We start from the raw sequence: 15,132 nt of genomic DNA, 5'->3' as shown, positions 1-15,132 counted from the left end.
CACCCATAGTTCACATCGATATGTGATCAACACCCAATGGGTTTTACTAGAGTCAGTAATCTAGTTCACATTGCTATGTGATTAACACCCAAAGAGTACTAAGTTGTGATCATGTTTTGCTTGTGAGATAATTTTAGTCAACGGGTCTGTCACATTCAGATCCGTAAGTATTTTGCAAATTTCTATGTCAACAATGCTCTACACAGAGCTACTCTAGCTAATTGCTCCCACTTTCAATATGTATCCAGATTTAGAGTCATCTGGATTAGTGTCAAAACTTGCATCGACATAACCCTTTACGACGAACCTTTTTGTCACCTCCATAATCGAGAAACATATCCTTATTCCCCAAAGGATAATTTTGACCGCTGTCCAGTGATCTACTCCTAGATCACTATTGTACTACCTTGCCAAAATCAGTGTAGGGTATACAATAGATCTGGTACATAGCATGGCATACTTTATAGAACCTATGGTTGAGGCATAGGGAATGACTTTCATTCTCTTTCTATCTTCTGTCGTGGTCGGGTTTTGAGTTTTACTCAATTTCAGACCTTGTAACACAGACAAGAACTCTTTCTTTGACTGTTCTATTTTGAACTACTTCAAAATCTTGTCAAGGTATGTACTGAAAAAAACTTATCAAGCGTCTTGATCTATCTCTATAGATCTTCATGTTCAATATGTCAGTAGCTTCACCGAGGTCTTTCTTTGGAAAATTCCTTTCAAACACTCCTTTATGCTTTGCAGAATAATTCTACATTATTTCCGATCAACAATATGTCATTCACATATACTTATCAGAAATGTTGTAGTGCTCCCACTCACTTTCTTGTAAATATAGACTTCATCGCAAGTCTGTATAAAACTATATGCTTTGATCAACTTATCAAAGCGTATATTCCAACTCCGAGATGCTTGCACCAGTCCATAGATGGATCGCTGGAACTTGCATATTTTGTTAGCACCTTTAGGATTGACAAAACCTTCTGGTTGTATCATATACAACTCTTCTTTAATAAATCTATTAAGGAATGCAGTTTTGTTTATCCATTTGCCAGATTTCATAAAATGCGGCAGTTGCTAACATGATTCGGACAGACTTAAGCATAGATATGAGTGAGAAACTCTCATCGTAGTCAACACCTTGAACTTGTCGAAAACCTTTTGCGACAATTCTAGCTTTGTAGATAGTAACACTACTATCAGCATCCATCTTCCTCTTGAAGATCCATTTATTCTCAATTGCTTGCCGATCATCGGGCAAGTCAACCAAAGTCCATACTTTGTTCTCATACATGGATCTCATCTCAGATTTCATGGCCTCAAGCCATTTTGCGGAATCTGGGCTCACCATCGCTTCTTCATAGTTCGTAGGTTTGTCATGGTCAAGTAGCATGACCTCCAGAACAGGATTACCGTACCACTCTGGTGCGGATCTCACTCTGTTTACCTACGAGATTCGGTAGTAACTTGATCTGAAGTTACATGATCATCATCATTAGCTTCCTCACTAATTGGTGTAGTAGTCACAGGAACAGATTTCTGTGATGAAATACTTTCCAATAAGGGAGAAGGTACAATTACCTTATCAAGTTCTACTTTCCTCCCACTCACTTCTTTCGAGAGAACCTCCTTCTCTAGAAAGGATCCATTCTTAGCAACGAATGTATTTCCTTTGGATCTGTGATAGAAGGTGTACCCAACAGTAGCTTTTTGGGTATCCTATGAAGACACACTTTTCCGATTTGGGTTTGCGCTTATCAGGATGAAACTTTTCCACATAAGCATTGCAACCCCAAACTTTAAGAAACGACAAGTTTGGTTTCTTGCCAAACCACAGTTCATACGGTGTCGTCTCAACAGATTTAGATGGTGCCCTTTTAACGTGAATGCAGCTGTCTCTAATGCATAACCCCAAAACGATAGTGGTAGATTGGTAAGAGACATCATAGATTGCACTTATATCCAATAAAGTACGGTTATGACGTTCGGACACACCATTATGCTGTGGTGTTCCATGTGGCATGAGTTTGTGAAACTATTACACATTGTTTTAATTGAAGACCAAACTCGTAACTCAGATATTTGTCTCCGCGATCAGATCGTAGAAACTTTATTTTCTTGTCACGATGATTTTCCACTTCACTCTGAAATTCTTTGAACTTTTGAAATGTTTCAGACTTATGTTTCATCAAGTAGATATACCCATATCTGCTCAAATCATCTGTGAAGTTCAGAAAATAACGATACTTGCCGTGAGCCTTAACACTCATCGGACCGCATACATCAGTATGTATTATTTCCAATAAGTCAGTTGCTCGCTCCGGAGAACGGAGTCTTAGTCATCTTGCCCATGAGGTATGGTTCGCAAGCATCAAGTGATTCATAATCAAGTGATTCCAAAATCCCATCAGCATGGAGTTTCTTCATGCGCTTTACACCAATATGACCTAAATGGCAGTGCTACAAATAAGTTGCACTATCATTATTAACTTTGCATCTTTTGGTTTCAATATTATGATTATGTGTATCACTACAATCGAGATCCAACGAACTATTTTCATTGGGTATGCAACCATATAAGGTTTTATTCATGTAAACAGAACAACAATTTATTCTCTTACTTAAATGAATAACCGTATTACAATAAACATGATCAAATCATATTCATGCTTAACGCAAACACCAAATAACACTTATTCAGGTTCAACACTAATCCCGAAAGTATAGGGAGTGTGCGATGATGATCATATCAATCTTGGAACCACTTCCAACACACATCGTCACTTCACCCTTAACTAGTCTCTGTTTATTCTGCAACTCCCGTTTCGAGTTACTAATCTTAGCAACTGAACTAGTATCAAATACTGAGGGGTTGCTATAAACACTAGTAAAGTACACATCAATAACATGTATATCAAATATACTTATGTTCACTTTGCCATCCTTCTTATCTGCCAATCACTTGGGGTAGTTCCGCTTCCAGTGACCAGTCCCTTTGCAGTAGAAACACTTAGTCTCAGGCTTAGGACCAGACTTGGGCTTCTTCACTTGAGTAGCAACTTGCTTGCTGTTCTTCTTGAAGTTCCCCTTCTTCCCTCTGCCCTTTTCTTGAAACTAGTGGTCTTGTCTACCATCAACACTTGATGTTTTTTCTTGATTTCTACCTTCATCAATTTCCGCATTACGAAGAGCTTGGGAATCGTTTCCGTTATCCCTTGCATATCATAGTTCATCACGAAGTTCTACTAACTTGGTGATGGTGACTAGAGAATTCTGTCAATCACTATCTTATCTGGAAGATTAACTCCCACTTGATTCAAGCGATTGTAGTACTCAGACAATCTGAGCACATGCTCACTAGTTGAGCGATTCTCCTCCATCTTTTAGCTATAGAACTTGTTGGAGACTTCATATCTCTCAACTCGGGTATTTGCTTGAAATATTAACTTCAACTCCTGGAACATCTCATATGCTCCATGACGTTCAAAACGTCTTTGAAGTCCCGATTCTAAGCCATTAAGCATGGTGCACTAAACTATCAAGTAGTCATCATATTGAGCTAGCCAAACGTTCATAACGTCTGCATCTGCTCCTGCAATAGGTCCGTCACCTAGCGGTGCATCAAGGACATAATTCTTCTGTGCAGCAATGAGGATAAACCTCAGATCACGGATCCAATCCGCATCATTGCTACTAACATCTTTCAACACAATTTTCTCTAGGAACATATCAAAATAAACACAGGGAAGCAACAACGCGAGCTATTGATCTACAACATAATTTGCAAAATACTACCAGGACTAAGTTCATGATAAATTTAAGTTCAATTAATCATATTACTTAAGAACTCCCACTTAGATAGACATCCCTCTAATCCTCTAAGTGATTACGTGATCCAAATCAACTAAACCATGTCCGATCATCACGTGAGATGGAGTAGTTTCATTGGTGAACATCGCTATGTTGATCATATCTGCTATATGATTCACGCTCGACCTTTCGGTCTCCGTGTTCCGAGGCCATATCTGTATATGCTTGGCTCGTCAAGTATAACCTGAGTATTTCATGTGTGCAACTGTTTTGCACCCGTTGTATTTGAACATAGAGCCTATCACACCCGATCATCACGTGGTGTCTCAGCACGAAGACCTTTCGCAACGGTGCATACTCAGGGAGAACACTTCTTGATAATTTAGTGAGAGATCATCTTATAATGCTACCGTCAATCAAAGCAAGATAAGATGCATAAAAAGATAAACATCACATGCAATCAATATAAGTGATATGATATGGCCATCATCATCTTGTGCTTGTGATCTCCATCTCCGAAGCACCGTCGTGATCACCATCGTCACCGGCGCGACACCTTGATCTCCATCGTAGCATCGTTGTCATCTCGCCAGTCTTATGCTTCCACGACTATCGCTACCGCTTAGTGATAAAGTAAAGCATTACAGCGCGATTGCATTGCATACAATAAAGCGACAACCATATGGCTCCTGCCAGTTGCCGATAACTCGGTTACAAAACATGATCATCTCATACAATAAAATTCAGCATCATGTCTTGACCATATCACATCACAACATGCCCTGCAAAAACAAGTTAGACGTCCTCTACTTTGTTGTTGCAAGTTTTACGTGGCTGCTACGGGCTTAAGCAAGAACCAATCTTACCTACGCATCAAAACCACAATGATAGTTTGTCAAGTTGGTGTTGTTTTAACCTTCGCAAGGACCGGGCGTAGCCACACTCGGTTCAACTAAAGTTGGAGAAACTGTCACCCGCAAGCCACCTATGTGCAAATCACGTCGGGAGAACCGGTCTCGCGTAAGCGTATGCGTAATGTCGGTCCGGGCCGCTTCGTCCAACAATACCGCCGAACCAAAGTATGACATGCTGGTAAGCAGTATGACTTATATCGCCCACAACTCACTTGTGTTCTACTCGTGCATATAACATCAACATATAAAACCTAGGCTCGAATGCCACTGTTGGGGAACGTGCTAATTTCAAAAAAATTCCTACGCACACGCAAGATCATGGTGATGCATAGCAACGAGAAGGGAGAGTGTGATCTACGTACCCTTGTAGATCGACAACGGAAGCGTTTGGTTGATGTAGTCGTACGTCTCCACGGCTCGACCGATCAAGCACCGAAACTACGGCACCTCCGAGTTCTAGCACATGTTCAGCTCGATGACGATCCCCGGACTCCGATCCAGCAAAGTGTCGGGGAAGAGTTCCGTCAGCACGACGGCGTGGTGACGATCTTGATGCACTACCGTCGCAGGGCTTCACCTAAGCACCGCTACAATATTATCGAGGACTATGGTGGAGGGGGGCACCGCACACGGCTAAGAATATGATCACATGGATCAACTTGTGTTCATGGGGTGCCCCTTGCCTCAGTATATAAAGGATGGAGGAGGAGGAGGCCGGCCAAGGCAATTGGTGCGGCCAGGATGTGGAGTCCTACTAGGACTCCATGTCCTAGTAGGAGTCCACCAAGAGGGGGGGAAGGGAGAAGGAAGTAGAGGAGAAGGAAAGGTGGCCGGCCCCCTTTTCCCTAGTCCAATTCGGACCAGAGGGGAGGGGGGGCGCAGCAGCCCCTTGGCCCTTTCTTCTCTTCCCACTAAAGCCCATCAAGGCCCATTGCTTCTCCCGTAACTACCCGGTACTCCGAAAAATACCCGAATCACTCGGAACTTTTCCGATGTCCGAATATAGTCGTCCAATATATCGATCTTTACGTCTCGACCATTTCGAGACTCCTCGTCATGTCCCCGATCTCATCCGGGACTCCGAACTCCTTCGGTACATCAAAACTCATAAACTCATAATATAACTGTCATTGAAACCTTAAGCGTGCGGACCCTACGGGTTCGAGAACAATGTAGACATGACCGAGACACGTCTCCAGTCAATAACCAATAGCGGAACCTGGATGCTCATATTGGCTCCCACATATTCTACGAAGATCTTTATCGGTCAGACCGCATAACAACATACGTTGTTCCCTTTGTCATCGGTATGTTACTTGCCTGAGATTCGATCGTCGGTATCTCAATACCTAGTTCAATCTCGTTACCAGCAAGTCTCTTTACTCGTTCCGTAATACATCATCTCACAACTAACTCATTAGTTGCAATGCTTGCAAGGCTTTATGTGATGTGCATTACCAAGAGGGCCCAGAGATACCTCTCCGACAATCGGAGTGACAAATCCTAATCTCGAAATACGCCAACCCAACATGTACCTTTGGAGACACCTGTAGAGAACCTTTATAATCACCCAGTTATGTTGTGACGTTTGGTAGCACACAAAGTGTTCCTCCGGCAAACGTGAGTTGCATAATCTCATAGTCATAGGAACATGTATAAGTCATGAAGAAAGCAATAGCAACATACTAAACGATCGGGTGCTAAGCTAATGGAATGGGTCATGTCAATCAGATCATTCACCTAATGATGTGATCTCGTTAATCAAATAACAACTCTTTGTCCATGGTTAGGAAACATAACCATCTTCGATTAACGAGCTAGTCAAGTAGAGGCATACTAGTGACACTTTGTTTGTCTATGTATTCACACAAGTATTGTGTTTCCGGTTAATACAATTCTAGCATGAATAATAAACATTTATCATGATATAAGGAAATAAATAATAACTTTATTATTGCCTCTAGGGCATATTTCCTTCATCTTCGGTGCCCATCTTCTAGTACATAAGGTCTTTTGACCTAGAAAAATAATAAGGAGAGGACTTTCGGGATGGAGCGTTGCCGTCTCAAGGCGGAACTTGGGCAGGAGCACTTTTGCTCTCCGGTGAGGCGATTCCGTCGAGGACACTTCCCTCTGGGAGGGGGAAATCGAATCTATCGTCATCACCAAAATCCCTCCCATCGTGGGAGGGCCAATATCCATCAACATTTTCAACAACACCATCTCATCTCAAAACCCTAGTTCATCTCTTGTGTTCAATCTTTGTATCAAAACCTTGGATTGGTACCTGCAGGTGACTATAGTGTTGATTACATCTTGTAGTTGATGCTAGCCGGTTATTTGGTGGAAGATTATGTGTTCAAATCCATTATAATATTTATTACTACTCTGATCTTGAGCATAAACATGTTGTGTGAGTAGTTACTTTTCTTCTTGAGGACATGTGAGAAGTCTTGTCATAAGTAAGCATGTGGATTTGATATTCGTTCAATATTTTGATGATGTGTATGTTGTGATTCCCTTAGTGGTGTTATGTGAACATCGACGACATGACACTTCACCATCTTTTGGGACTAAGGGAATGCATTGTGGATTAGTTATTAGATGATGGGTTGCTAGAGTGACAGAAGCTTAAACCCTAGTTTATGCGCTATTCCATAAGGGGCTGATTTGGATCCATATGTTTAATGCTATGGTTTGATTTTATCTTAATTCTTATTTCGTAGTTGTGGTTTCTTGCGAGAGGGATTAATCATAAGTGGGAGGCTTGTTCAAATAAGAACAGCACCCAAGCACCGGTCCATCCACATATCAAATTATCAAAGTAGCGAACGCGAATCAAACCAACATGATGAAAGTGACTAGATGAAATTCCCGTGTGTCCTCAAGAATGCTTTGCTTACTATAAGAGATTGTTTTGGCTTGTCCTTTGATACAAAAATGATTGGGCTACCTTGCTGAACCTATTGTTACCACTGCTACTTATTACTTGTTACAAATTATCTTGCTATCAAACTACCCGTTACCGACAATTTTAGTCCTTGCAGAAATTACCTTGTTGAAAACCGCTTGTCATTTCCTTCTGCTCCTCGTTGGGTTCGACACTCTTATTTATTGAAAGGAATACGATTGACCCTCTATACTTGTGGGTCATCATATGACTATGAGCTCCAAATCTCACAAGGAGAAACACCAAACAAGAACCAAGAAAGATGATGCAAGGATGCAATGGTTTGTGCTCTTTACGAACAAAACGATCAAGCTACAAACTTGTGAGCCCCCATTGATAGGACGACAATCGATCCTATAACCCAGTCTTCCAACTACCACCATGAGACCGGTAAAATAGAAAACATATCAAGGGCAAACCTATGCCTTGCACATAGTCCACTTGAGCTAGAATATGACGATCTTGACTCTCTCAAGTTGGACCACCTTTCTTGATTGCGTTTGCTCGATGAAGGCTAGTTGATTTCTCCCCCATACTCCACTATCGGTGAGCCACTCTTTGGAATATCTTCATAAGTCCATTGTCACGACAATGGATGGCAAGCTTCAAGCATGATCTCTTCGTGATGCTCCACTTGAACTTGCACACCGCAAACTTGATGACTATCACCACTTGATGTCATCCTCCATGGGTTGTATTAGATCTTCCTCTTGATGCACCCATGGAAACATACCTAACCCCACAAAGAACTCTCTCGTAGACCATGGGTTAGTACACAAAGCGTAATGGACAATGCTTACTATACCATGGGATCACTTGATCCCTCTCGGTACACCTTGTATGCTTTGTGTGTTGATCAACTTGATTCACTCTTTGACTTAGTCTTGATCAACCTCTCAAATGACCAATCTTTCCATAATTCCTTGAAAAGCACCTTGGTCATCACATACTATGCTTGAAACCAACAAATGGACTTTAAGAAAAACCTATGGACAAACCCTTCAAATATAACCCAAGGCAATAATTAGTCCATAGAGATTGTCATCAATTATAAAAACCAAACATAGGGGCACTGCATGTTCTCTCAACCGTCTCAAATGACTCAAAGTCAAACAAAGTTAGAAGTTCATCATCATGAAAATTCTTCATGCACTTTTGACTATTGTGTCCAAGTTAGCAATGCGAGAAGTCAGTTGGGTTCACGTAATTAGGCTTATGCTTCTTCACATTTACATTATAGATTGCTCCCGGCGCCGAGCGCTACGACCTGCTCATCCATGTGGACCGGGTGGAGGACTGGTCGCCTAGATCACCCCGCTCCTCGCACTCGGCCCAGAGTGGCCTGCCGTCATCCGACTCCGACCACGACGACGAACTGCCGTGCACCTTCCCTGGCGCCTGGACGATGCACACTGAGGATGGTCAGCCGGAAGAGCACCACCGCAGACAGCGGCGGCCGCCCGTGGTGGACACGGGCTGCGGGGGCCTCCCAAGGGGCGGGCCACGCCGCGACCACGACGACCAGGGCGGTGGGGGCGGCGCTCCTAGAAGGACACCCTCCTCGGACGGGGGCGCGGCAGCACCTCCATGACAGGCGACGATGGTGCCACGAGCAAGGTGCGCCAGCGCAGTCGCTCCCCCTGCCTCGCTGCCAGGACAGCTCCAAGGGCAGTGGGCGACACGGTGGTCGCTCCGCTGCCCCGGCATACCCCAACAAGACGAAGAAGAAGGGAAAGCCGAAGCTAGCAAGCCAAGTCCACGTGCCCACGCCAAGCACTACCATGCGCACCTCGGCGCCGGTCTCGACCAACAGTGTGGCTGCCACGGACGTGGTCACGGAGTTCTTCACCACAAATGGGCACGCCCTCGCTCCTTCCCTAGCCCCGGGCGTCTCTGACGCCAATCACCTGGAGGCGGTGGTTGCGGCCGCTACGGCTTCACCACTCGACTTCCACGACGGCGAGGACAAGAAGGGCAAGCAAGCGGTGGACATCCCCGACGTTTTCGGCCCTACCCTATCAGGCCCGCGCCATGCACCAGAGCACTTCAGCTGCCAGGCGCCCACGCAAGCAGACATGATCGCCGTCCAACTTGGAGCGGTCACTGAACAAGTCCAGCTCCTGGAGATCCAAGCACCCCCTAACGTCGCGCCACGGCGTCTCTTCTGCGACAAGCCAGCCCCGCTGCTCCCCCAGCCGCCACCCAAGCGCAAAGCTGCTCCACCCAAGACGCGCGCTACCTCCGTCCCTCCACCTCGCCAGAGCGCGCGCCAGGCTGCGCAGAACTGCCAGGTGCCGGTGGCGCAGCGCGGCACGCTCCGCCTGGTGCAAGGCCTGGGCCTGCTCGGTCCCAAGGAGCGCATGACGAAGAAGGCCGTAGAAGCGCTTGTCCGCAGGTTCGAAGAGCCGCTCACCGACGACGACATTGCCGTCATCGCAAGGCTCACCAGGATGGGCAAGGACGCCCTCCGCATTGCGGCAGGGCTCAACGAGCCTGAAGACGTCGCCGGGGAGGCCTTGGTGTAGTCATGTTAGCTCTTCTTCTTCGTAGTAGCTGTAGTTGCTGGCGACGGCCAGCATTCGGCTGGTTCGAGTTAGGTCTTCATTCTCCCAGTAGCTGTGTTAGTATGAGGTTAGTTGCGTGTCGTCGAAGCTTGGGGCCTATTGGAGGTCGGCGGCGCCCCCCGGTGAGAGGGATGGTGTATCCGTGCAATTGTTTCAGTAGTATTGTTAGTTGCTGGCGATCCTCTTTGTTTCCCTATGAATGATAACAACAGAGCTCCACCCATCATGAGTTGGAACGTGCGCGGGCTCAACTCGCCGGCCAAGCGCGAGGCAGTTCGGGAGGTTGTCGTGGCTCACCGCACAGCTATCCTCTGCCTCCAGGAGACCAAACTGGACGCGTGGAACCCAAGCCTGGTTCGCGACGTCGGCGGTGCCGCACTGCTAGGCTGCGCTGTGCTTCCTGCCATCGGCACGTGCGGCGGAGCTGCGATCCTTTGGAACAAATATATAGTCTCCATAGACACGCGCGCAGTAGGAGAATTTGCGATCACGGCGAAAGTAGTGGTGGCCTGCAATCGAGCAACCTTCTGGCTCACTACGGTCTACGGGCCGACGAGCGATGCCCACAAGGATGCGTTCCTCGCCGAATTAGCTAGAACAGCTCCCCCACCAGATGAACCTTGGCTCATCAACGGCGACTTCAACCTCATCTACGAGGCTAGAGGCAAGAACAATCACAATCTTAACAGGAGGCTGTTAGGTCGTTTTAGGGCGGCTATCGACAACACAGGCCTGCGACAAATCAAGTGTAGCAACCATAGGTTTACTTGGAGCAAGAGCGAGAAAACCCCACGCTAGTAAGCATTGATAAATTCTTCTGCAACATCCACTGGGAGGCCCTGTTTCCGCATACCCTCCTCATGGCGGCCTTCACATCGTGCTCTGACCCCTGCCCGCTCCTCCTCGCCAACGCGGCCGGACCTCGAAGGCGAGCCACGTTCAAATTTGAATCGTTCTGGCCTCGTTTCCTGCGCTTCCTCGACACGGTGACCGCGGCCTGGGCGCGGCCAGTGCCGGATCCCTGCCCCTTCGCGTGCCTTCATGCCAAGATGGAGCGAGCAGCCAGAGACTTGCGCATATGGAGAAGATCGCTCTTTGGAGACGCCAAGCTCTAGTTCCACATCGCCTGTGAAGTAATCCTACGCCTCGACGTTGCTCAGGAGCGGCGTCAGCTCACACCGGCTGAGGCCGAGCTTAGAAAAGGGCTGAAGCTCAGGCTGCTTGGTCTGGATGCGATTGAGCGCTGCAGAAAGAGGCAGGCTTCAAGGCTGACCTGGCTGCGATCGGGGGATGCAACGACAAAGTTCTTCATGGCCAAAATCAACTCAAGAAGGCGCAAAAATTTTATCCATGCCCTGAAGATCAACGGCTCCATCACCACCGCACATGAAGAAAAAGCTGAAGCCACCCACGACCATTTTAGCGACATCCTCGGAGCCACCCGACACCGCCCCACCTCGATCAACTAGAGCCAGCTACAGATTCCACAAGTTTAGGGAGGAGGTCTTGACAACCCTTTCACAGAAGATGAAGTTTGGGCAGCGATAAAGGCATCTCCGGCAGAAAAATCGCCAGGACCGGACGGCTTCTCCGGCACTTTCTTCAAATCCTGCTGGCCCATCATCAAAGAAGACATCATGCTAGCTTTCAACCAGTTCTACAACTTGGCTGGCCAAAACTTCAACCTCCTCAATGCTGCAATAGTCGTCTTGATCCCCAAAAAAGATGGAGCTGACTGCATCAACGATTACAGGCCAATCAGCCTCATCCACTCCATAGCTAAGTTAATCTCAAAGGTGCTGTCAATTCGCCTAACTGCAGTGGTTCAGACCATCATCTCGCCTGCGCAAACGGCGTTTCTGAAGACAAGGTGTTTGCATGATAGCTTCGTTTATGTGCAAAACTGCGTCAGAGCTCTTCATCGTAGAAAAACGCCGACAGTGCTGCTAAAACTAGACATCTCTAGGGCCTTCGACAACATCTCCTGGGAGTACCTACTTGAGCTCCTGGCGAGGCTAGGTTTTAGCGCTCGTTGGCGAGATTGGATAACACTGCTTCTATCCACATCCTCATCAGCGTTCCTCCTTAACAGATCACCAGACAGAAAAATTAGGCACAGGAGGGGGCTGCGACAGGGCGACCCGCTGTCCCCTCTGCTGTTCATCATTGCCATCGACCCCATCCACCGTCTCCTCCAGGCGGCAGAAGAATCGCTCGACATCACAACGATTCCGGGCCAGGAAGTGAAGCTTAGGGTCAGCCTGTATGCGGATGATGCGATCATCTTCGCAAACCCTATCAAGGAGGAGACCGACTACCTCATGAGCATCCTAAAAGGCTTCGGGGATGCCACTGGACTACGGATCAACACGGCCAAATCAACGGCCACGCCGATCAGCTGTGATGAGATCGACCTCACCACGGTTCTTCAATCCTTCGGCGGGAAAACAAAGTAGTTCCCGATCAGGTACTTGGGGCTCCCCCTCATCCTCGGGTAGGATCCATCTGGTCCATCTTCAGTTTATCCTGGACCGCATTAGGAGCAGACTCGCAGGATGGAAAGGAAAGATGCTCTCTATTGCTGGCCGCCGAGTCCTGGTCCGGTGTGTGCTCTCTGCCCTGCCAACCTTTGCCCTGACGGCCCTGAAGTTTCCATCCAAGCTGCTAAAGGAAATTGACAAAAGCAGGCGGCGTTTCCTTTGGGGAAAAGATCAAGAACTCTCTGGGGGAAGCTGCAAGGTAAACTGGCACCGAGTCTGCTCCCCGATCGACCTGGGAGGGCTCGGAGTTCTGAACCTGCAAAAATTCGGCCGGGCGCTGCGCCTGCGTTGGTTATGGCAATCCTGGCAGCACCCGACCAGGCCATGGGTAGGTGGGGAGACGCCTTGTGATGATCTGGATCAAACCCTTTTCAACGCTGCCACGACGGTCACCATCGGCAACGGTCAAACAGCAAGGTTCTGGCACGCCATCTGGCTCGGATCGGCGCCCCTAAAGATCAGTTACCCAGGTCTGTTTGCGCACTCGAGAAGAAAAAATAGAACGGTGGCCCAAGCAATTACTGGTGATAAATGGATCGCGGACCTCGCGCATGGCAACACCAGTGATCTGCTCATCGACGTTGTTTCCCTGCATCGACAGATCCAGTAGCAGCATGTGGCACTGCAAGTAGATATCCCTGACCGGATCAGATGGAATTTTGAAGGCTCAGGCAAGTACACCGCTCGCTCGGCATATGCTTTGCAGTTTCTGGGATCACCAACGAATCAGCTCAAGAGCGCCATCTGGGACACTTGGGCACCGGCAAAGCTCAAAATCTTCGCTTGGCTTCTTCATCAAGATCGGTTGTGGTGCAACGATCAGCTTCAACGCAGAGGATGGAGCAACAGCTACTTCTGCCAATTCTGCCGCAAAAACCTGGAGAGTGCAGATCATCTGTTCTGGGAGTGCAGCATCACAAAGGCCATCTGGAACGACTTGGCATCTTGGCAGCACTGCCAGGTATGTCACCCAGCAACCTGGAGCAACTGCAACAGCTCGCTAGAGAGGATGACAACCATGATAGAAGCAACATAGCCAGCTTTCAGAAAGGGTCTAAAATCGCTAGCAATGCTAGCTCTCTGGGAAGTCTGGCGAGAAAGAAACAATTGCACCTTCAGAGACAAGGAAGCTGATGTTAGGGAGATTTTAAATGCAATCCGGCGCAACCTAAACCTCTGGCAACAGTGTGGCGGTCGATCCTTGCAGAGCCCCTTTGGGGACCCGCCCTGAGTAGTTAGTTAGCGGTTGTGCCTTTGGCACTCCTTTTTCTTTCTTCTTCTTACATCCTTGATCCTCGGATCATCGCCTTTGTCATTTGTCCACCTGCTCCCTGCTTATGAATCAATGAAACCAACCTTGAGCTGGATCCTTTCAAAAAAAATCTAAAATAAGTAGCCGGTTCTCAAAGCATGCAAAACCATAAGATATCCCATGGATATTTTTTAACTACATGAACACAAAAGTTAAAACATGTGCAACTTCTTGAAAATTCCATCGAACACTTTTTAAAATATTCATGTTTTAAGTAAATGAACAATTTTCTAGAAGTACACATTTTTATTTTTATATTTCACAAATAATTAATTAACTGTATATTTTAGTTTTTCTCTAGTTTCAATGTTTCATATGAAAAGTATTTGAAAAAAGTAACATTTAGTGACATTTATGAGACAAAATAACATGAAATAGTCTTTTCTTTGTGAAATTCCATCCCTCCATTTTCATACAAAATTATTCAAATAAAAAAGCTTATGGAAGTTAAAAGGTGCAATAATACAAGTTTGTGGATTCCTTTCCTTTTAAAATTATAATCCTCTAAATTTATTTTTTTGGCGTGGCTCCATATTCTTATGAAAAGTATCCAAAATCAGGCCAACCCAATTCCATGCGTGGGTCAGGGGATAACACGCAAACGCGCACTCCTCGCGAGCGCTAGGCTGTTATATGAGCCTAAACATTAATAAGTTTACCTTCCCATCAGTTTTGGGAAGGTTTTAGGTCCTTCACTGAGTCGTTTTTTTTTCTTTTGTTTCTTCGGCTTTTTTTTATTCTTTTAATTTCTTGACCATTTTTAAAATAAAAAACATTACTTGGAATTGCTGGAACATTTTTAAAATTTGTGTACATTTTATTTACAAATATGAGATTTTTTTTCAAATTCAATAATATTTTCTGAATTTTTTGCAAAGTGGTGAACAATTTGTATTTTGGAACATTTCAACGAGACCATTTTTGATGAAACATTGAATTCCAGAACATTTTTTGAAATGACATGGAAAAGGTGCATATTTATTTTTTTAATTCCGAACATTTGTGAAATTGTGAACTTTTTTACATACAAGAATAA

At 46.0% G+C, this 15,132-nt stretch overlaps 1 protein-coding gene across 1 annotated transcript; it reads left to right on the top strand.

The window, feature by feature from the left end:
- Nucleotides 1-10,469: 10,469 nt before the first annotated feature.
- On the top strand, nucleotides 10,470-11,042 carry LOC147974649 (uncharacterized). The gene has a single exon (XM_087520104.1). It carries the CDS (start codon nucleotides 10,470-10,472, stop codon nucleotides 11,040-11,042), a length of 573 nt encoding a protein of 190 aa, XP_087376230.1.
- Nucleotides 11,043-15,132: the final 4,090 nt, after the last annotated feature.

Source organism: Triticum urartu, chromosome 4A (genome assembly GCF_056163025.1).
Source record: "Triticum urartu cultivar PI428250 chromosome 4A, HENAU_Tu73, whole genome shotgun sequence".
NCBI classification, from domain to species: Eukaryota; Viridiplantae; Streptophyta; class Magnoliopsida; order Poales; family Poaceae; genus Triticum; species Triticum urartu.
Note: the sequence above shows the minus strand (reverse complement) of the source record. Positions and strands in the feature narration are given on the sequence as shown.

Bases quoted from the DNA above. Each gene is read 5' to 3' on its own strand.
- LOC147974649 (XM_087520104.1), top strand. From the start codon at position 10,470: ATGAGTTGGAACGTGCGCGGGCTCAACTCGCCGGCCAAGCGCGAGGCA.